The 23,238-nt window shown below is 48.2% G+C and overlaps 1 protein-coding gene across 1 annotated transcript in view; it reads left to right on the top strand.

Annotated features, from left to right (window-relative positions):
• Positions 1-23,238, top strand: part of NFKBIE (NFKB inhibitor epsilon) — a 209,857-nt gene that overhangs the window by 101,964 nt on the left and 84,655 nt on the right. The window contains exons 2-3 of the mRNA XM_069608863.1: positions 3,617-3,719; positions 7,573-7,807. Of these exons, the coding sequence (XP_069464964.1) occupies positions 3,617-3,719; positions 7,573-7,807 (338 nt within the window). The remainder of the gene's footprint in view (positions 1-3,616; positions 3,720-7,572; positions 7,808-23,238) is intronic.

The raw sequence follows: 23,238 nt of genomic DNA, 5'->3' as shown, positions 1-23,238 counted from the left end.
TTGAAAACATGTATATATGTTGTTACATTTGGTCATTTACATAGTAAAAAGAAAAAGTCCAATGTATAAGGCATATGTGTCAACAGAAATTAGTTGTTCAAAAAGTAAAGAATAAAAATCATACCATATTGTGTCACAACAGCGGATTAGGATGAACAGGTGGGTACGGGGTGGTGGAAGGAAAAATAAGATATAAGGGAAAGTAAGAAAAACTTCTTGTAACCATTTCAGTAATTCGCTATCTCGGACTGGTGCCTTTAAAAATGAAAATCGATTATACTGGGAGAAATACATCCTTCTCCCTTTGTAACTCCCTAAATGTGGAGCCATTCCATCAGATAGCCGATAACGTGATTATTTTCTTTTAAAATCACTATTGCATGTTCATTCTACTGTGCCCCCCCTTGAATCCAATACCTAAAAGATTTATCCCAATGGGTGTCCATCGTATTAAAGAACCTCTGTGACATTGGAACTTTCTCTTTTTTTTGAGCGATTTTTCGGCATTTAACGCCATCATTCAGACTTTATATACTGCTAGGGTTTGAGCGCGGGACTTGACATCCCTCCCACTAAATACACACATATTTCCAAATTATGTCATGCACAAAAATTATATTCATGTATATTCCAAGACATAATAGAAATAGAAGAATTAGCAGGGTACCCACATGACTTCCATTAACATTGAACAACCAAAAGGAGAGACATATGGTAACATTATTCAAATGAGTCAAACATGCTAGAAGTATGTTCGTTAATGCTTAACAGTGCATTCTAAGCTGGTACTTAACAGTACATAGGAAAACCACTGTGGACCATAGTCCTTCATGCTGTTTGTGCTGACACATCTAGTTATTACTGGAGCTGTTAACCAGTATATGCTTATCACGTCACCCTATATGTTTTTGAATAGGGCGCATTGTTTAACAACTGTTATTCAGCTAATGCGCTAGTTGTGTGAACCGTAATGTGTGTCTTCTCGTGTAGCCGGTACGGAAAAGTCACGGTGATCTATACTCAATTGTGTTTTTTGTGTAAACTTACTGCTACACATTATGTGCTCCCATGTGTGGTAATAAATGTTAGGTGCTTATGAAAGTTGCATTCATTTTGCTGATATTAAATGAATGATACCTTTAATGTAGTTACGTGAATAGTGCTGACTTTAATGCGTGCACACTAGGTGGTAATGTGAAACTGGGTCTGACTTGTAATGGCGAACATGGTTCGCGTTTCTCTCTGCAGTTTTGCGCTATTCTAAAAAGATCATGTTGTACTATTAAAATACGATCGTAATCATGGATCAGGCTTACATTACTTCTATCGGTATCGATCGGTTACCTTTGAGTTTCAGAGCATCTAGACGCCAGCGCGATCGAAGGCAGTCAAACGTGACTGTCATACTTTCTGCATACAGTGTCTTAAGACATTTTACTACATGCAATACTGAGAATACGGTGTATTGTATAAGATGCCCGTGCAGCATTTACTAGGCTGGCGAAACTGGCAGGAAAATTAGGATACGCATGAACGAGCACAAGTCATGTGTTACAAATAAAAATGCCAATTCATCAGCAGCAGCAAGACATTTCATGGAATATAACCACAGTGCGGCTCAACTGAAATTCCAAGTTTTAGAAGTAATGGATAGTCAAGAACATGGACAAGACATCAAGAAGAGGAGACAACAAAGAGAAGCATATTGGATCGACCATTTGGACACACTTGTGCCAAATGGAATGAATGAAGAGTGGGACCTTAATTGCTTCCTGTAACCATGAATTCCCATCACAAAATGACACATGATGAGACAAAGACAATACATATTGAACTAGTAATTGATTCAACAGTCTTAGATTATGTAGTGTTTTAATTCCACAAGTGTGAACAAAAGGTGGCTATTTGAAGGAGTAATGGAGCCAACAGTTATTGATAACTTTAATGATAACTTTTTAATTCGACAGGTGTAAGCAGAAGGTAGATCATTCAGAATAGTGATTTGAGAGGTGTAACGAACACAACAATATGGTAAAAGCTGTGCGATACTTCAACGCTGTTGACACAGTACACAACCCATCCATGAAGTGATTAGCATAACATGACTCAAATACTAGATGAGTTTTCTCGAATCAATACATAAAACAATTTGCATATGACGGTGCTATTGGGGCCCCCATGGCTGTCCCGGATGTTTGTAGATAGTATTCCTTCTCATATTTGAAGTAAGAGTTAATGGAGATAAATGTCAATAGAGACATGATGAACTCCTTGGCTGCCCCAATTTCTCCTTCTTGTAGTAAAAGTCACTCAACGGCCTCCTGACCTAGGTCATGTGGGATACTGGTGTAAAGGCTATTAACATCTATGGTGAACAGATTGTCTTCATTGGTGAGGTTGATGCTCTCTAGAATGTTCAAGGAATGTGTGCTTTCTTTCATGTATCTGCCAGTTTTCTGAATTAGTGGCTGAAGGAAGTAACATAATGGTTGCAAAGCTCCTCCTGTCGTTGCAACGATGGGTCTGCCTGGTGGATCCGTCAAACTCTTGTGAATCTTCGGTAAAAGGTAACAATGTGGAGTGTGAGGTTTTTTATTCAGTAGAAATGCTTTAGTTTTCTGCAAGATCAATCCCATTCCCTCTGCTTCCTGCAATAATTCCTCTGAATATTCTAAGTCATGTGTAATTGTTTATTTAATCATGGCAGACCTATACAGCTGTGGGTGCATCTGACGTTAGTTTAGTTAGCAAGAGACTTTCTCTTGATCTCGTAGATATTTTGTCTGCGGCCTTCCTTTACGCAGTGTCAGCGAATAGTAGGTGGGTCCATGATTGGTCTAGAGGTGTTCACAGGGCCCGAATCAGGAAGTTAGTCCATGGACCGGCCTTTCATATCACACATTTTTATTTGAACTACTTATTGAGGTTTTTTTTTTTTAATCCACTGGAGGAATGACTGGAAAATTTGCAAAAGCTTTTGGGAGTAGGCCACGGCTCCTCACACACGTTTGGTGAAAATCTGTCCAGCGGTCCAGGCCCTAGGTACAAAAAAAACTTTTTTCCCCTCAAGTCAAGCTGGATTTTGAAAATGTTTGGAATCCCCCTATTCCTGTACCCGCCTTTGATGAAAGTGCACCAAACTTTACAAAATGTTTTAAAGTCTGGTCTATATTCTATACGTTCTAATCCACACAAAAAGTGGTCTTCCTATGGGGATTCCAACTTAACCATAACTGCTGGTCGCTACCGCCGGCCCTGTAAAATGTACAGGGTTATATTAGATGCGATTTTCTGCAGCCTCTGTCCCTAAGCAGCATGTTTCCTCTCACTTAGCAAGCCCCTAAGCTCCTTCTCATGGGTAGGCCTCTGCTTTTGGGAATGCCACCAGGGGTGGAGGGCCTTTGAAAGAACTGGTCTTCTCTCTGGAACTCCTTCCCCCTTATATACAAGACTGACAAATGCGATGGGGCCAAAAAGACACAAAAGACCTGGATATTTACCCCAACGCATGATTTGATTATTCTGTTTTTGGCACCCTGAAGCCACTGCCATGTCATATCAGTGACTTTGTGAAATGCCAGCACTCACGATCACTCTTTGTCCTTTTTTTCTGCAGACTCCTGCACCTGGCGATCATCCACAGTGCCTTGGGCCTCTGCCTGGATATCCTCTCCCTGATCCCCACTGAGATGGCCGAGGTCCAGAATGACTTATTCCAGGTCAGTGCAGTGGATGGGCTGGTCATCGCTCAAGGCTACTCGTTGGCAATGGCACTTTCAGGCAGAGAGATGAGCCGGTGAATGGCTTACTGGTACCTTAGCCTGGGCTGTCCTATCACACTATCCCAGCAGCAAGGATTCCTGACCACCCTCAAAGTAGCCCCCTAATGACCCCTACACTGAAGGTGATCTCTGGCAGATATATGATCTGAACGCTGGTGTCTGTGCCCTCTGGGCTCCACTATAACTCAGTGTAGACAATTGTGTTCTGGCAGGCCTCGCAGCTTGGAAGCCTGTAATGTGCAGGTTCAACCCCATTCTATCATGCCACTTGGTAGCCCTGTTTCTAAACTCATTCCTTCTCCCCCTGGATCACTTGTTTCTAACCTCTTGTACCTTCATGTCTCACTGGATCACATGTGACTCCTCAGGTTTACCCTCTTTGGATCACTTGTGTCTTGTCTTGCTTGGTCCCTCGTATCCCATGACTTTCGTCACCTTGTGTTTGTCGCACCCGCTCCCTCGTGTTCCTTTTTAATGGTTCCTTTCCCTCTTGGCTCGCCTACTTCCTCCTCTACCTGATCCTCTTAAATCTTTTTTATTGTTGTCCTTCATGCCTCATCTTTCTGTTTCTCTTGTACCTTGTTCATCATTTTCCTTCATGCCTCATCTTTCTGATTCTCTTGCGTCTTATCTATATTGTGTCCTTGTTTCTCCTTTCTTTTGGTTCCAAACTCACTAGTGCCCTCACTAGTTTCTCTTGAGTGATGATGAGCCCACTCCTCAGTAGCTCTCAATGGTGGTGGCCCAATGCCATGTTCTCTGTGCGGATGCTCCCCCTCCTCATTGCCGCACTGTGGATGTTCTTTTTCTGCTTTATTCTCTGAGTAGTGATGAGGCCCCTCCTCAGTCCGTGTTAGTGGTGACGGCCCCTCACTGTGTTCTCTCTGTGTTGACGGGCCCCCTCCTCAATGCCTCTCAATAGTTGTGGTCTCTTGCTGGCTTCATGGGTGGAGGGCCCCTTGCTCTGCTCTCTAGGGTGATGACCCCCTCATCAGTTCCTGTTAGTGGTGGTGGCTCCTCACTGTGTTCTCTCTAGGGCGACGAGCCCCTCCTCAGTCCCTGTTAGTGGTTATGTCCCCTTGCTGTGTTCTCTCTGTGTTGACGAGCTCCCCCCTGAGTGCCTTTCACTGGTGATAGCTCCTTGTTGGCTTCTCCTGAGTGGTGTGGTAATGGTCACTTCCAGTCTTCTACTGAGTGGTGATACGCCCTTTCCGCAGTTGTCTTGTGGGAATAGTCACTTCCAGTCTTCTCCTGAGTGGTGATATGCCCTTTCCGCAGTTGTCTTGTGGGAACTGTCACTTCCAGTCTTCTCCTGAGTGGGCATACGCCCTCTCCTCACTTGTCTTCTGGGAATGGTCACTTCCAGTCTTCTCCTGAGTGGTGATAAGCCCTGTCCTCACTTGTCTTGTGGGAATGGTCACTTCCAGTCTTCTCCTGAGTGGTGATACGCCCTCTGCTCACTTGTTTTGTGGGAATGGTCACTTCCAGTCTTCTCCTGAGTGGTGATACGCCTTCTCCTCACTTGTCTTGTGGGAATGGTCACTTCCAGTCTTCTCCTGAGTGGGCATACGCCCTCTCCGCAGTTGTCTTGTGGGAATGGTCACTTCCAGTCTTCTCCTGAGTGGTGATACGCCATCTCCTCACTTGTCTTGTGGGAATGGTCACTTCCAGTCTTCTCCTGAGTGGTGATACGCCCTCTCCTCACTTGTCTTGTGGGAATGGTCACTTCCAGTCTTCTCCTAAGTGGTGATACGCCCTCTCCGCAAATGTCTTGTGGGAATGGTCACTTCCAGTCTTCTCCTGAGTGGTGATACGCCCTCTCCGCAGTTGTCTTGTGGGAATGGTCACTTCCAGTCTTCTCCTGAGTGGTGATACGCCCTCTCTTCAGTTGTCTTGTGGGAATGGTCACTTCCAGTCTTCTCCTGAGTGGTGATATGCCCTTTCCGCAGTTGTCTTGTGGTAATGGTCACTTCCAGTCTTCTCCTGAGTGGTGATGCGCCCTCTCCACAGTTGTCTTGTGGGAATGGTCCCCTCCAGTCTTCTCCAGAGTGGTGATAATCCCTCTCCTCACATGTTTTGTGGTAATGGTCACTTCCAGTCTTCTCCTGAGTGGTGATGAGCCCTCTCCTCACTTGTCTTGTGGTAATGGTCACTTCCAGTCTTCTCCTGAGTGGTGATACGTCCTCTCCGCAGTTGTCTTGTGGGAATGGTCCCTTCCAGTCTTCTCCAGAGTGGTGATAAGCCCTCTCCTCACTGTCTTGTGGTAATGGTCACTTCCAGTCTTCTCCTGAGTGGTGATACGCCATCTCCTCAGTTGTCTTGTGGGAATGGTCACTTCCAGTCTTCTCCTGAGTGGTGATATGCCCTCTCCGCAGTTGTCTTGTGGGAATGGTCACTTCCAGTCTTCTCCTGAGTGGTGATACGCCCTCTCCGCAGTTTTCTTGTGGGAATGGTCACTTCCACTCTTCTCCTGAGTGGGCATACGCCCTCTCCTCACTTGTCTTGTGGGAGTGGTCACTTCCAGCCTTCTACTGAGTGGTGATACGCCCTCTCCGCAGTTGTCTTGTGGGAACTGTCATTTCCAATCTTCTCCTGAGTGGGCGTATGCCCTCTCCTCACTTGTCTTGTGGGAATGGTCACTTCCAACCTTCTCCTGAGTGGGCATACGCCCTCTCCTCACTTGTCTTGTGGGAATGGTCACTTCCAGTCTTCTACTGAGTGGTGATACGCCCTCTCCGCAGTTGTCTTGTGGGAATGGTCACTTCCAGTCTTCTCCTGAGTGGTGATAAGCCCTGTCCTCCGTTGTCTTGTGGGAATGATCACTTCCAGTCTTCTCCTGAGTGGTGATACGCCATCTCCTCAGTTGTCTTGTGGGAATGGTCACTTCCAGTCTTCTCCTGAGTGGTGATAAGCCCTCTCCTCAGTTGTCTTGTGGTAATGGTCACTTCCAGTCTTCTCCTGAGTGGTGATACGCCATCTCCTCACTTGTCTTGTGGGAATGGTCACTTTCCGTCTTCTCCTGAGTGGGCATACGCCCTCTTCTCACTTGTCTTGTGGGTATGGTCACTTCCAGCCTTCTACTGAGTGGTGATACGCCCTCTCCTCACTTGTCTTGTGGGAACTGTCACTTCCAGTCTTCTCCTGAGTGGGCATACGCCCTCTCCTCACTTGTCTTGTGGGAATGGTCACTTCCAGTCTTCTCCTGAGTGGTGATACGCCCTCTCCGCAGTTGTCTTGTGGGAATGGTCCCTTCAAGTCTTCTCCTGAGTGGTGATACGCCCTCTCCGCAGTTGTCTTGCGGGAATGGTCACTTCCAGTCTTCTCCTGAGTGGTGATAAGCCCTGTCCTCCGTTGTCCTGTGGGAATTATCACTTCCAGTCTTCTCCTGAGTGGTGATAAGCCCTCTCCTCACTTGTCTTGTGGGAATGATCCCTTCCAGTCTTCTCCTGAGTGGTGATACACCCTCTCCGCAGTTGTCTTGTGCGAATGGTCACTTCCAGTCTTATCCTGAGTGGTGATAAGCCCTCTCCTCACTTGTCTTGTGCGAATGGTCCCTTCCAGTCTTCTCCTGAGTGGTGATACGCCCTCTCTGCAGTTGTCTTGTGGGAATGGTCACTTCCAGTCTTCTCCTGAGTGGTGATACGCCCTCTCCTCAGTTGTCTTGTGGTAATGGTCACTTCCAGTCTTCTCCTGAGTGGTGAAACGCCCTCTCTGCAGTTGTCTTGTGGGAATGGTCACTTCCAGTCTTCTCCTGAGTGGTGATGAGCCTGTCTTTGGTTATCGTCTGCAGACCCCTCTACATCTCGCCGTCTACCTGAACCAGACTGAAGTGGCTCGCGCACTGGTCCAGAAGGGCGTGAATCTGGAACTCCAGGACCGGAATGGGAACACGCCCCTGCACGTGGCCTGCGAGCAGGAGAACCTGGACTGTGCCCATGTCCTGCTGCAGAAGGACGGACCCCCAGAGTCCTGCAGGACCTCGGAGCCTAGGCAATGGCCGAACCTGCAGCTCCAAAACTGGCAAGGTGAGCAAAGGGCCCTCCGCACCAGAGTCCATCCAGTGAGGAGGAATGAGTGAGACTCCATCGAGTCGCATGAGGCCGGTGATGAGGAATGAGTGAGACTCCATCGAGTCCCATGGGGCCGGTGATGGCGAATGAGTGAGACTCCATCAAGGTGCCTGAGTCCAGTGATGAGGAATGAGTGAACCTCCATCGAGTTGCATGGGGCCGTGATGAGGAATGAGTGAGACTCCATCGAGTCGTATGGGGCCGGTGATGAGGAATAACTGGACTCCATCGAGTCGCATGAGGCCGGTGATGGCGAATGAGTGAGACTCCATCGAGTCGCATGAGACCGGTGATTAGGAATGAGTGAGACTCCATCGAGTCGCATGAGGCCGGTGATGGGGAATGAGTGATACTCCTTCGAGGTGCCTGAGTCCAGAGATATGGAATGAGTGAGACTCCATCGAGTTGTATGAGGCCGGTGATGGAGAATGAGTGAGACTCCATTTAGGTGTCTGAGTCCAGTGATATGGAATGAGTCAGACTCCATCAAGTTGCATGAGGCCGGTGTTGGTGAATGGGTGAGTCTCCATCAAGTTCTATGAGGCCCTCATTCATATGAGGCCAGGGCTGCATGTATGGGTGCCTTGCTCATACGAGGCCAGGGCTGTCTGTGTGGGAGCCTCGGTCATATGACACTAACGCTTCCTGTGTGGGCATCCAGTTGCACCCAGTCTGGCTGGGCCAGGTAACCAAGGTCCTTCTGGTCACTTATCTGCTGTGTAGTGTCAAGTAAACATCAATTATCATGATCTCTCAGACACTCTGTGAAGGTATCCAAGGTCTTCCCACCAGTCAGGTCAAGTAACCGACTGGGGGCTCAGGGCCTGCAACAAGCTGTGCAGCAATATGATCTGGTCGCTTGCTACACATTGAAGAACAGCCAGTTTACTACCTATGCCCCCTATAGCCGAGTTGCTAGGCGCAGTAAGGAACACTGTATCCATGTAACCGACTTCCATCGGTATGCCTAAACATCGACTGTGTGCCCCAATAGCTTCATGGGAGGAGCGAGTGGCACGTAGGAAGTGTCACGGTATATTGCACGGCACACACCCACTAGAGAACTCCTTCCCCTACAATGGATGTGGCGCACAACAAAGCACTTTTTATTTGAATAAACTACGGATTCTTTTTTGAGTAGGCCTCCAACCCGTCTCGCACCCAGCCTCCACTAACACCCCGTGTCACAATGGTCTAGGAACAAGGCTGGTGTGTATCAATAAGAGATTTATTAATGTATTACTTAATGAAAAAGGAAAATCAAACAATATACAGTAGCCGTCGATGTTGTGGCAACACAAATGCAATGACCTCTACAGAACAATTAGTTTCAGATATCCTATCACAGTTCACACGGACCTTTAATGGCAAAACAGGAAAAATATATTTTTTTACAAAGAGACAGCACCAATGGTTCAGCACTCCCCCCTGCAACACTCACCCCCAAACATCAGATAAACTTGATTCCTTTGACTGGAAAGCAGTGGCAAAAATTAGGAATAGAGGGAAAATCGGATTTGGGGTAAAGCCCACCACCCCAAGATGGGAAGCCAGCAAAGAAAGTGAAAACCCATTTTTGGAGCAAAATGGCAGAATGGGATTTTGATTATTACTCGCAACTGCTAGAGGACAGAATGAACGGGAATTCATATTGCTTACACTTTAGGGGATAGGGAACGTTTAGAGAATACTAATCAGCACACCAGGGCAACAATAGAAATAAAGTGGGAAAATCGGTTTTGGGAAAAAGCAAATGCAAAAGGGAATAAATACAGTGGCAAATGGAAATTCATTTACACTGGGTTTACAATGACAGGCAGCTCAGGGAAGGGGTTTAGCTTACAATAAGAAAATCGGTTTTCAATGACAAGGACAGAGGCTCATAACGGGTAGACCTCTAGGCAAAAGGGATTGCTCACAATGGAACAACAGTTTGAGGTTTAATAAGACAGGTTCAAATAGGAATGCGTTTGGTAATGCACACAATGGGATCCGGTCATTTTTTTTAATGCATTTTTTCGAAATGCAATTATCTCAAACATTTCGTCGACATTTTTTTTTCCGAATGTATTTTTTTTTTAATTTAATACGTTTTTGGGGGTTTGTAAGTAAAAAAAAGTGTTAAAAAAACAGGGGTTTGGGGGGGGGAATAAAAATAAAAAAATAAAAAATAAGCATTCGAAAAAATGTCATTCGCAAAAAATCACTATAAACCGCACACAATACTCAGACAAATTTGGTTTTCAGTTACGAGGAGACTAATTCTTTTGAGGCAATACTTTAATGACTATAATAATGATATACAACACCAGGGCCAAGATGGTTGATTTCGAACTTCAACAATCTTGTACCGTGAATTTCAATGGGGGAATTAATTGATTTACTTAAGAAAAATACTAAGGATTTACACAGACAATTGAGAGTTATTTTTTTTAAGGAGATCTGCTAACATACACAGGCTAATAACTTCTTCTACGGGAAGGTGACTGATTTACACAGGCAATTTGTGGGGTTTTTAATGAGGTTTTCAATGGGAGAAATATTGGATACAATGTTACAAAACTGAAAGACATATGCAATTTAGGGCTGGGGTATATGCTACTTACAAAGCAAGCCTTGGTTTAGGATTCAGGCAAGCCAGCTAGATCTCAGGACACCCTGGACAGCAAGGGTAAGGGATCTGGCATGTAAAATGGCATAAATCGAAATGAATCTGCATTCTGATTGCTGCAAAAAATGCCTAAAATGAAATCAGTCATTTAATGTCAATTGGGAGTGTCGGTCCCCCCCTGTGGGAGGGCCGCTTTATCCTCCAGAGCCATCTCTCTTCCTCTGGGCTCAACCGGTGACCAGAGATTTTATTGGTGCCTTTGAACTTTGCATTTTGCGCTTTGAGGTGGGTGCAGGAAGGGCTCACACCTCCTGGTCAAGCTTTAGCCACACTTGCCTACTTTGAACTGTCTGGGCTCCTGCCTTCATGTTTGGCAGAGCAGGGAATTATGTCGCCCTCAACAGCATCACATTTTATTGCGGGATGGTTATAGGATATGTGTGATATTCAGCGGGAAGTGGGGCTTTGTCATCATGACTTCCTGCCATCATGCCAGAACTGGTTTTTCCTGTCGTAAGTGTCTCTTCAAAGGTGACTGGAGTCTTGTGGGTTGGGACATAATGTACATTTGCTTGGGCAACTCCCCTCCCCCATTATATTTCCCTGACAATTTTCTGCGTGAGCAGTGCTATCTTTCCACTGTGGCTTTTTAAAGCCGTATTTCTTTTCACACGTGTGCAGGCTTTTTGCTTCTGATGTTTAAAGCTCTGTCTTGCAGGTCACAGGATTCTTTGATTCCTCCTTCTCGGGTGAATTTGCATTTGCTGTTGGTCTATTGACAATGATGGGTAGGCCCCCTTTCACATGGTTCTTTAATTTGACATAAACACAAAGAAAAAGCCAAGGCATTTTTTGTTTGCATTGTTTAAAGGGCTGCTATTCATGTGAAAGGGGAAGCAAAAGCTGTTTTTGGTTGTAGAACTGCAATTCTTGCCCCTCGTGTGAAAAACATGTAAGCAAGGTTGTTGTTGGTTGCAGTGAAGAAATTCGTGTCATTCAGATTAAATAAAAGCAAAACGAGGCCGATTTTGGTGGCAGTGTTTAAATGCTGCTGTTCAGGTGAGGGGGGCTGTTAGGCAAAGTTTGTATTCAGTACCCTTTGGGAGCACTACACACAACTAGGACTACAGGTCTAAGCAAAACCAACCTTCGGTATAAGTCTGTACTACACAGTTTTGGTAGCGTTGCTGAGCAGCCAGCCGTATTTCAAGAGGGGAATGTGAGCAGTAATGATGTTACACAGAGGTCTACAATCACAGGTAGCCAAATAAACTCTTATACTCAAGGTTTCTTGGTAAAACACTTATTAATTTATTTCACAGTCAGTTATAAAACATTCACTAGAAGGAGGCAACTAAATATTATAAACAAATATACTTCAGTGCTAAACTATACGTTTCTGAGGCTTTTAAACTACTTTGAAGGAGGAGCAAAATGGCATTCAGAACTCTTTGAAGTAGGAGCAAAAAGGCATAGGTTGTTAGAATATCACAAAGAAAGTTCACAGGTATTCTCAGACAGTGCAGATACTTTGTGTTCATCAGAAGAGTCAATAAAATGCAATAGGTTAGGCCAAAGTCAATGGGCTAAAGTCTTGGATAGGATAAAACAGTTCTGGTAAGTAAAACGGTAAAGTCTCTGTAAAGGTTCTCAGAAGTAGTTTGCGAAAAGTAAAATCATATGCTGGGTTACAAGCTGACTAGGCCTGCAAGTTGCCAAGGTTTCAAGCACTTTCGCAGTGAGAGGCAAGTTCTCTCGGTCGGGATTTCACAGTACCTTACAATGAAGATAATATGCAGCTGAAGAAGTCTGTTCCTGGCAGTTCCTGCAGATCTCGCTGTTCCTGAGCCTCAGTCGTGGGGACAAGAGGGAGGACGTTGGGGAACTCCTGCACTGCCCTGGGACTGGTCAAAAAGCTGGTAACTTGCAAATCTTCAATTTCGGTAGCTGTAGTCAAGCACGCAAACTGGTGTCCTTCTCTCTGGTTATTCGGTTTCCTGCAGCAATCTGAGGAAAATACAACCAGCTCTGAGAATGGTATCCACATGGCTTAGGGTTGAGTTGATTGGACCCACCAACTCAAAGGGAGAAGTCGTCCTTGCAGATAGGGTGTGCTGGTTCTAGGAATTTGAAAAGACTAGTACAGTTAATTTCACTTTACTTTCTCTGGGAAACAGTAGTTTATCCCAGAGAAGGTATTTAAACCTTGGGACAGCCTAAAAAGGCTTCCCTCTGTCACTGCACTGAAGGTGCTGTGTGACACAAACAAACAAACAAGATGATGCCTATGGAGTTGGTTAGTCCATATCCAAAGAAACAATCCCAGAAAAAACAAATGAAAAGTTTGAAGTCCCAAAGTTTAGTAAAAGAGCTGGAGGGCTCGAAGTTAGAGGGAATTGGCACATTTATGAGAATTCTCCCTAACAGGTGCTTCTGTCTAGGGCCTTTAAATTCACCCTACAGAAGGAAGAGCACCAGGTTTTGTGCAGCACCACTGGTCCCCAGTAAAGTGTTCCCTTCCCTATGAGTCACTGGCAAGAACCCATCCAATGGCATGGAGGCCATTCTGGCTGTGGTTTCAGGCAGGGCACAAGTCGAGAGTACACATGAGTGGGTGGAGCAGGGCTTTAAGTGGGCTGTGGCCAGCCGGGGCCAAGCACCGGCAGACTCCGAAATCTCGTTTTGAGGCGGGGCCCTTGCGGGGCTCACTAATCTCCCCCGGCCATTACATGAAAAGGATTTTTTTTAAAGTGTGAACCTCTCCCTCGTGTACGAGAGGTTCAGGCTTCAGAAAAAAATGTCTTTCATCCATAACGGTGGCGCGCATACCTGCCTAACCTCCAGGTTTAACTCGGAGAGATTTTTACGCTCTTCTCCGGGTCTCTGGGGAAGAGCGTGGAGTCTCCAGGTTTTCCGCCCGTTCCTGCGTCTCCACTAGATGTGTGTGCTTTGATCTCTTTCCTGCCATGCATGCAATACCGGCAAGTAACGCTGTGTCCGTCGGTGATTCCTAACAGCACATCTGTTGGGAGTGAATGTTTCTTTGCTGCTGCCCTGTCCCTGAAATGCACTCATGTTTGCCTTCAAAGCGAGTTAATTGCAATGAAGGGCACACATTACGGCCTCTGCTATGGCGAACACGTGCTAAGTCACACGGAGATAAAAAAAAAAGCTATTGTGGCGTGTTCAGAGATTTCACATACATGTTCACATTTGAATATATATATATATTTGTGCTGGATCCTTTAATAGCTTTTGCATATTTGGTGCTTATTACAATCCTGTATTTTTAAACACATCTAGTACAAACCTAAATATATTGCAACGTGTGGGCATGGCCTTGCGAACGTGTCGGCGGGGCATTCCGTTGACTTGGATCTCCGGGTTTTTCATTTTGGAATGTAGGCAGGTAGGGTGGCACCGCACATGCGAGGCATGCCTTCCAGCAACAGATGCCCATGGGCCGGCGCCACCATTATGGAGAGAAACGTAAGGCCCCTGGAAGCAGAGGCCTTCTTATCTAAATCCTGAAGCTCCTGCATTCGTGGGAGTTTGTCTTTAGGAAAAAGGACTCCGCTTTCAGCGGCCTTTCAGCCTTAATGGCGACCCTGGCCCTCCCCAGCTGACGAGGGGCAGTGGCACCATTAAGTCTGAAAAGGTGAGGCGCTGTCCCCTGCCAGGCAAGCCTATAGAAAATAAATGCAGAGATCAGCATCCTCTACCCCACTGGGGAGAGGATGCCGATCTCTACAAAAGTCTGCCTGGCCCATTGAGTCGGGGCTGTCAAGGGGCGTGGCCTAACGTGCCAGCAGGTGATCCTGCCGGTAGGCCACGCCCCCCTTGATGATCCCGCTCATTTTGCAGTAAGCCACTAAAGGCGCTTGGGGCAGAGACTCATCCCAAGGCTAGGTGGGCGGAGAAAGGTGTTTCATTAAAGAGTGAGGCTGTGGGGCCGAGCACCCCAACCAGTGTCTCGTGCTGGGTTGCAATTACTTGTTATCAGGCCACTGTTTGATTTGAGCACATGTGCAACGCAAAGTCAAAACCTCACACAGCCCTCAGTCACATCCCAATATTGACCTGCATTCAAGAAAGCCAGGCTCAAAACAATAACACACTGTTTAAAGTGGTCTATTCTGTTTCCAGGACCAGTGCTTGACAAGTAAAATGTGTTGCACTGCAGATGCAACTCATCATGTGTGACAGTGCGCTGCACACCTGGGTCAAAGAATAACTAAAAGCAGGGCCAAGCATACAGGCACCTGCAGAGAATGTTCTTTAGAATAGGGCCTAGCATACAGGCACTTCCGGAGAATGTTCTTTAGAGCAGGGCTTAGCATACAGGCACCTCCGGAGAATGTTCTTTAGAGCAGGGCTTAGCATACAGGCACCTCCGGAGAATGTTCTTTAGAGCAAGGCCTATCATACAGGCTCCTCCGGAGAATGTTCTTTAGAGCAAGGCCTATCATACAGGCTCCTCCGGAGAATGTTCTTTAGAGCAAGGCCTATCATACAGGAGCCTCCGGAGAATATTCTTTAGAGCAGGGCTTAGCATACAGGCACCTCCGGAGAATGTTCTTTAGAGCAGGGCTTAGCATACAGGCACCTCCGGAGAATGTTCTTTAGAGCAGGGCTTAGCATACAGGCACCTCCGGAGAATGTTCTTTAGAGCAGGGCTTAGCATACAGACACCTCCGGAGAATCTTCTTTAGAGCAAGGCCTATCATACAGGCACCTCCGGAGAATGTTCTTTAGAGCAAGGCCTATCATACAGGCTCCTCCGGAGAATGTTCTTTAGAGCAGGGCTTATCATACAGGAGCCTCCGGAGAATGTTCTTTAGAGCAGGGCTTAGCATACAGACACCGCTGGAGAATGTTCTTTAGAGTCGGGCCTATCGTACAAGCACTGCTGGAGAATGTTCTTTAGAGCAGGGCCTAGCATACAGACACCTCTGGAGAATGTTCTTTAGAGCAGGGCCTAGCATACAGGCACATCAGGAGAATGTTCCTTAGAGCAGGGCCTGGCATACAGGCACCACTGGAGAATGTTCTGTAGAGCAGGGCCGAGCATACAGGCACCGCTGGAGAATGTTCTTTAGAGCAGGGCCTGGCATACAGGCACCTCTGGAGAATGTTCTTTAGATCAGGACCTGGCATACAGGCACTGCTGGAGAATGTTCTTTAGAGCAGGGCCTGGCATACAGGCACTGCTGGAGAATGTTCTTTAGAGCAGAGCCTGGCATACAGGCACCACTGGAGAATGTTCTGTAGAGCAGGGCCTGGCATACAGGCACCTCCGGAGAATGTTCTTTAGATCAGGACCTGGCATACAGGCACTGCTGGAGAATGTTCTTTAGAGCAGGGCCTGGCATACAGGCGCTTCTGGAGAATGTTCTTTAGATCAGGACCTGGCATACAGACACCTATGGAGAATGTTCTTTAGAGCAGGGCCTAGCATACAGGCAAATATGGGGAATGTTCTTTAGAGCAGGGCCTAGCATACAGGCACCTCTGGAGAATGTTCTTTAGAGCAGGGCCTAGCATACAGGCACCGCTGGAGAATATTCTCTAGAGCAGGGCCTAGCATACAGGCACCTCTGGGGAATATTCTTTAGAGCAGGGCCTAGCATACAGGCATCGCTGGAGAATGTTCTTTAGAGCAGGGGCCTAGCATACAGGCACTTCCGGAGAATGTTCTTTAGAGCAGGGCCTGTCATACAGGTGCTTCCGGTGAATGTTCTTTAGAGCAGGGCCTATCATACAGGCACCTCTGGAGAATGTTCTTTAGAGCAAGGCCTATCATACAGGCTCCTCCGGAGAATGTTCTTTAGAGCAAGCCCTATCATACAGGAGCCTCCGGAGAATGTTCTTTAGAGCAGGGCTTAGCATACAGGCACCTCCGGAGAATGTTCTTTAGAGCAGGGCTTAGCATACAGGCACCTCCGGAGAATGTTCTTTAGAGCAGGGCTTAGCATACAGGCACCTCCGGAGAATCTTCTTTAGAGCAAGGCCTATCATACAGGCACCTCCGGAGAATGTTCTTTAGAGCAAGGCCTATCATACAGGCTCCTCCGGAGAATGTTCTTTAGAGCAGGGCTTATCATACAGGAGCCTCCGGAGAATGTTCTTTAGAGCAGGGCTTAGCATACAGACACCGCTGGAGAATGTTCTTTAGAGTCGGGCCTATCGTACAAGCACTGCTGGAGAATGTTCTTTAGAGCAGGGCCTAGCATACAGACACCTCTGGAGAATGTTCTTTAGAGCAGGGCCTAGCATACAGGCACATCAGGAGAATGTTCCTTAGAGCAGGGCCTGGCATACAGGCACCACTGGAGAATGTTCTGTAGAGCAGGGCCGAGCATACAGGCACCGCTGGAGAATGTTCTTTAGAGCAGGGCCTGGCATACAGGCACCTCTGGAGAATGTTCTTTAGATCAGGACCTGGCATACAGGCACTGCTGGAGAATGTTCTTTAGAGCAGGGCCTGGCATACAGGCACTGCTGGAGAATGTTCTTTAGAGCAGAGCCTGGCATACAGGCACCACTGGAGAATGTTCTGTAGAGCAGGGCCTGGCATACAGGCACCTCCGGAGAATGTTCTTTAGATCAGGACCTGGCATACAGGCACTGCTGGAGAATGTTCTTTAGAGCAGGGCCTGGCATACAGGCGCTTCTGGAGAATGTTCTTTAGATCAGGACCTGGCATACAGACACCTATGGAGAATGTTCTTTAGAGCAGGGCCTAGCATACAGGCACTGCTGGAGAATGTTCTGTAGAGCAAGGCCTGGCATACAGGCACCGCTGGAGAATGTTCTTTAGATCAGGACCTGGCATACAGGCACTGCTGGAGAATGTTCTTTAGAGCAGGGCCTGGCATACAGGCACCACTGGAGAATGTTCTGTAGAGCAGGGCCTGTCATACAGGTGCTTCCGGTGAATGTTCTTTAGAGCAGGGCCTATCATACAGGCACCTCCGGAGAATGTTCTTTAGAGCAGGGCCTGTCATACAGGTGCTTCCGGTGAATGTTCTTTAGAGCAGGGCCTATCATACAGGCACCTCTGGAGAATGTTCTTTAGATCAGGACCTGGCATACAGGCACTGGTGGAGAATGTTCTATAGAGCAGGGCCTGGCATACAGGCACCACTGGAGAATGTTCTGTAGAGCAGGGCCGAGAATACAGGCACCGCTGGAGAATGTTCTTTAGAGCAGGGGCCTAGCATACAGGCACCGCTGGAGAATGTTCTGTAGAGCAAGGCCTGGCATACAGGCACTGCTGGAGAATGTTCTGTAGAGCAAGGCCTGGCATACAGGCACCGCTGGAGAATGTTCTTTAGATCAGGACCTGGCATACAGGCACTGCTGGAGAATGTTCTTTAGAGCAGGGCCTGGCATACAGGCACTGCTGGAGAATGTTCTTTAGAGCAGAGCCTGGCATACAGGCACCACTGGAGAATGTTCTGTAGAGCAGGGCCTGGCATACAGGCACCTCCGGAGAATGTTCTTTAGATCAGGACCTGGCATACAGGCACTGCTGGAGAATGTTCTTTAGAGCAGGGCCTGGCATACAGGCGCTTCTGGAGAATGTTCTTTAGATCAGGACCTGGCATACAGACACCTATGGAGAATGTTCTTTAGAGCAGGGCCTAGCATACAGGCAAATATGGGGAATGTTCTTTAGAGCAGGGCCTAGCATACAGGCACCTCTGGAGAATGTTCTTTAGAGCAGGGCCTAGCATACAGGCACCGCTGGAGAATATTCTCTAGAGCAGGGCCTAGCATACAGGCACCTCTGGGGAATATTCTTTAGAGCAGGGCCTAGCATACAGGCATCGCTGGAGAATGTTCTTTAGAGCAGGGGCCTAGCATACAGGCACTTCCGGAGAATGTTCTTTAGAGCAGGGCCTGTCATACAGGTGCTTCCGGTGAATGTTCTTTAGAGCAGGGCCTATCATACAGGCACCTCTGGAGAATGTTCTTTAGATCAGGACCTGGCATACAGGCACTGGTGGAGAATGTTCTATAGAGCAGGGCCTGGCATACAGGCACCACTGGAGAATGTTCTGTAGAGCAGGGCCGAGAATACAGGCACCGCTGGAGAATGTTCTTTAGAGCAGGGGCCTAGCATACAGGCACCGCTGGAGAATGTTCTGTAGAGCAAGGCCTGGCATACAGGCACTGCTGGAGAATGTTCTGTAGAGCAAGGCCTGGCATACAGGCACCGCTGGAGAATGTTCTTTAGATCAGGACCTGGCATACAGGCACTGCTGGAGAATGTTCTTTAGAGCAGGGCCTGGCATACAGGCACCACTGGAGAATGTTCTGTAGAGCAGGGCCTGTCATACAGGTGCTTCCGGTGAATGTTCTTTAGAGCAGGGCCTATCATACAGGCACCTCCGGAGAATGTTCTTTAGAGCAGGGCCTGTCATACAGGTGCTTCCGGTGAATGTTCTTTAGAGCAGGGCCTATCATACAGGCACCTCTGGAGAATGTTCTTTAGATCAGGACCTGGCATACAGGCACTGGTGGAGAATGTTCTATAGAGCAGGGCCTGGCATACAGGCACCACTGGAGAATGTTCTGTAGAGCAGGGCCGAGAATACAGGCACCGCTGGAGAATGTTCTTTAGAGCAGGGGCCTAGCATACAGGCACCGCTGGAGAATGTTCTGTAGAGCAAGGCCTGGCATACAGGCACTGCTGGAGAATGTTCTGTAGAGCAAGGCCTGGCATACAGGCACCGCTGGAGAATGTTCTTTAGATCAGGACCTGGCATACAGGCACTGCTGGAGAATGTTCTTTAGAGCAGGGCCTGGCATACAGGCACTGCTGGAGAATGTTCTTTAGAGCAGAGCCTGGCATACAGGCACCACTGGAGAATGTTCTGTAGAGCAGGGCCTGGCATACAGGCACCTCCGGAGAATGTTCTTTAGATCAGGACCTGGCATACAGGCACTGCTGGAGAATGTTCTTTAGAGCAGGGCCTGGCATACAGGCGCTTCTGGAGAATGTTCTTTAGATCAGGACCTGGCATACAGACACCTATGGAGAATGTTCTTTAGAGCAGGGCCTAGCATACAGGCAAATATGGGGAATGTTCTTTAGAGCAGGGCCTAGCATACAGGCACCTCTGGAGAATGTTCTTTAGAGCAGGGCCTAGCATACAGGCACCGCTGGAGAATATTCTCTAGAGCAGGGCCTAGCATACAGGCACCTCTGGGGAATATTCTTTAGAGCAGGGCCTAGCATACAGGCATCGCTGGAGAATGTTCTTTAGAGCAGGGGCCTAGCATACAGGCACTTCCGGAGAATGTTCTTTAGAGCAGGGCCTGTCATACAGGTGCTTCCGGTGAATGTTCTTTAGAGCAGGGCCTATCATACAGGCACCTCTGGAGAATGTTCTTTAGATCAGGACCTGGCATACAGGCACTGGTGGAGAATGTTCTATAGAGCAGGGCCTGGCATACAGGCACCACTGGAGAATGTTCTGTAGAGCAGGGCCGAGAATACAGGCACCGCTGGAGAATGTTCTTTAGAGCAGGGGCCTAGCATACAGGCACCGCTGGAGAATGTTCTGTAGAGCAAGGCCTGGCATACAGGCACTGCTGGAGAATGTTCTGTAGAGCAAGGCCTGGCATACAGGCACCGCTGGAGAATGTTCTTTAGATCAGGACCTGGCATACAGGCACTGCTGGAGAATGTTCTTTAGAGCAGGGCCTGGCATACAGGCACCACTGGAGAATGTTCTGTAGAGCAGGGCCGAGCATACAGGCACCACTGGAGAATGTTCTTTAGAGCAGGGCCTGGCATACAGGCACCTCTGAAGAATGTTCTTTAGATCAGGACCTGGCATACAGGCACTGCTGGAGAATGTTCTTTAGAGCAGGGCCTGGCATACAGGCACCGCTGGAGAATGTTCTGTAGAGCAGGGCCTGGCATACAGGCACCTCTGGAGAATGTTCTTTAGATCAGGACCTGGCATACAAGCACTGCTGGAGAATGTTCTTTAGAGCAGGGCCTAGCATACAGGCACCGCTGGAGAATGTTCTGTAGAGCAGGGCCGAGCATACAGGCACCACTGGAGAATGTTCTTTAGAGCAGGGGCTATCATACATACACCGCTGGAGAATGTTCTTTAGAACAGGGCCTAGCATACAGGCACCGCTGGAGAATGTTCTTCAGAGCAGGGCCTATCATACAGGCACCTCTGGAGAATGTTCTTTAGAACAGGGCCTAGCATACAGGCACCGCTGGAGAATGTTCTTTAGAGCAGGGGCCTAGCATACAGGCACCGCTGGAGAATGTTCTTTAGAGCAGGGGCTATCATACATACACCGCTGGAGAATGTTCTTTAGAGCAGGGCCTAGCATACAGGCACCGCTGGAGAATGTTCTTCAGAGCAGGGCCTATCATACAGGCACCTCTGGAGAATGTTCTTTAGAACAGGGCCTAGCATACAGGCACCGCTGGAGAATGTTCTTTAGAGCAGGGGCCTAGCATACAGGCACCGCTGGAGAATGTTCTTTAGAGCAGGGTCTAGCATACAGGCACCACTGGAGAATGTTCTTTAGAGCAGGGGCCTAGCATACAGGCACCGCTGGAGAATGTTCTTTAGAGCAGGGCCTACCATACAGGCAAATCTGGGGAATGTTCTTTAGAGCAGGACCTAGCATACAGGCACCGCTGGAGAATGTTCATTAGAGCATGGGCCTAGCATACAGGCACCGCTGGAGAATGTTCTTTACAGCAGGGCCTAGCATCCAGGCACCGCTGGAGAATGTTCTGTAGAGCAGGGCCTAGCATATAGGCACCGCTGGAGAATGTTCTTTAGAGCATGGGCCTAGCATACAGGCGCTTCTGGAGAATGTTCTTTAGATCAGGACCTGTCATACAGGCACCGCTGGAGAATGTTCTTTACAGCAGGGCCTAGCATCCAGGCACCGCTGGAGAATGTTCTGTAGAGCAGGGCCTAGCATACAGGCACCGCTGGAGAATGTTCTTTAGAGCATGGGCCTAGCATACAGTCACCGCTGGAGAATGTTCTTTAGAGCAGGGCCTAGCATCCAGGCACCGCTGGAGAATGTTCTTTAGAGCAGGGCCTAGCATCCAGGCACCGCTGGAGAATGTTCTGTAGAGCAGGGCCTAGCATACAGGCACCGCTGGAGAATGTTCTTTAGAGCAGGGCCTAGCATACAGGCACCGCTGGAGAATGTTCTTTAGAGCAGGGCCTAGCATACAGGCACCGCTGGAGAATGTTCTTTAGAGCAGGGGCCTAGCATACAGGCACCGCTGGAGAATGTTCTTTAGAGCAGGGCCTAGCATACAGGCACCGCTGGAGAATGTTTAGAGCAGGGCGTGGCATACAGGCACCTCTGGAGAATGTTCTGTAGAGCAGGGCCTGGCATACAGGCACCTCTGGAGAATGTTCTTTAGATCAGGACCTGGCATACAGGCACTGCTGGAGAATGTTCTTTAGAGCAGGGGCCTAGCATACAGGCACCGCTGGAGAATGTTCTTTAGAGCAGGGCCTAGCATACAGGCAAATCTGGGGAATGTTCTTTAGAGCAGGACCTAGCATACAGGCACCGCTGGAGAATGTTCTTTAGAGCAGGGCCTAGCATACAGGCAAATCTGGGGAATGTTCTTTAGAGCAGGACCTAGCATACAGGCACCGCTGGAGAATGTTCATTAGAGCATGGGCCTAGCATACAGGCACCGCTGGAGAATGTTCTTTACAGCAGGGCCTAGCATCCAGGCACCGCTGGAGAATGTTCTGTAGAGCAGGGCCTAGCATACAGGCACCGCTGGAGAATGTTCTTTAGAGCAGGGCCTAGCATCCAGGCACCGCTGGAGAATGTTCTGTAGAGCAGGGCCTAGCATACAGGCACCGCTGGAGAATGTTCTTTAGAGCAGGGCCTAGCATACAGGCACTGCTGGAGAATGTTCTTTAGAGCATGGGCCTAGCATCCAGGCACCGCTGGAGAATGTTCTTTAGAGCAGGGCCTAGCATACAGGCACCGCTGGAGAATGTTCTTTAGAGCAGGGCCTAGCATACAGGCACTGCTGGAGAATGTTCTTTAGAGCAGGGCCTTGCATACAGGCACCGCTGGAGAATGTTTAGAGCAGGGCGTGGCATACAGGCACCTCTGGAGAATGTTCTCTAGATCAGGACCTGGCATACAGGCACCTCTGGAGAATGTTCTTTAGATCGGGACCTGGCATACAGGCACCACTGGAGAATGTTCTGTAGAGCAGGGCAGAGCATACAGGCACCTCTGGAGAATGTTCTCTAGATCAGGACCTGGCATACAGGCACTGCTGGAGAATGTTCTCTAGAGCAGGGCCTAGCATACAGGCACCTCTGGAGAATGTTCTCTAGATCAGGACCTGGCATACAGGCACTGCTGGAGAATGTTCTCTAGATCATGGACCTGGCATACAGGCACTGCTGGAGAATGTTCTTTAGAGCAGGACCTGGCATACAGGCGCTTCCGGAGAATGTTCTTTAGAGCAGGGCCTGGCATACAGGCACTGCTGGAGAATGTTCTTTAGAGCAGGACCTGGCATACAGGCGCTTCCGGAGAATGTTCTTTAGAGCAGGGCCGAGCATACAGGCACCGCTGGAGAATGTTCTCTAGAGCAGGGCCTAGCATACAGGCACCTCTGGAGAATGTTCTTTAGAGCAGGGCCTGGCATACAGCCACTGGTGGAGAATGTTCTCTAGAGCAGGGCCGAGCATACAGGCGCTTCCGGAGAATGTTCTCTAGAGCAGGGCCG

Source organism: Ambystoma mexicanum, chromosome 4q (assembly GCF_040938575.1).
Source record: "Ambystoma mexicanum isolate Mex_15411 chromosome 4q, UKY_AmexF1_1, whole genome shotgun sequence".
Taxonomy (NCBI): domain Eukaryota; kingdom Metazoa; phylum Chordata; class Amphibia; order Caudata; family Ambystomatidae; genus Ambystoma; species Ambystoma mexicanum.
The sequence above is the reverse complement of the archived record's forward strand: the minus strand, read 5'-3'. Positions and strand labels throughout refer to the sequence as shown.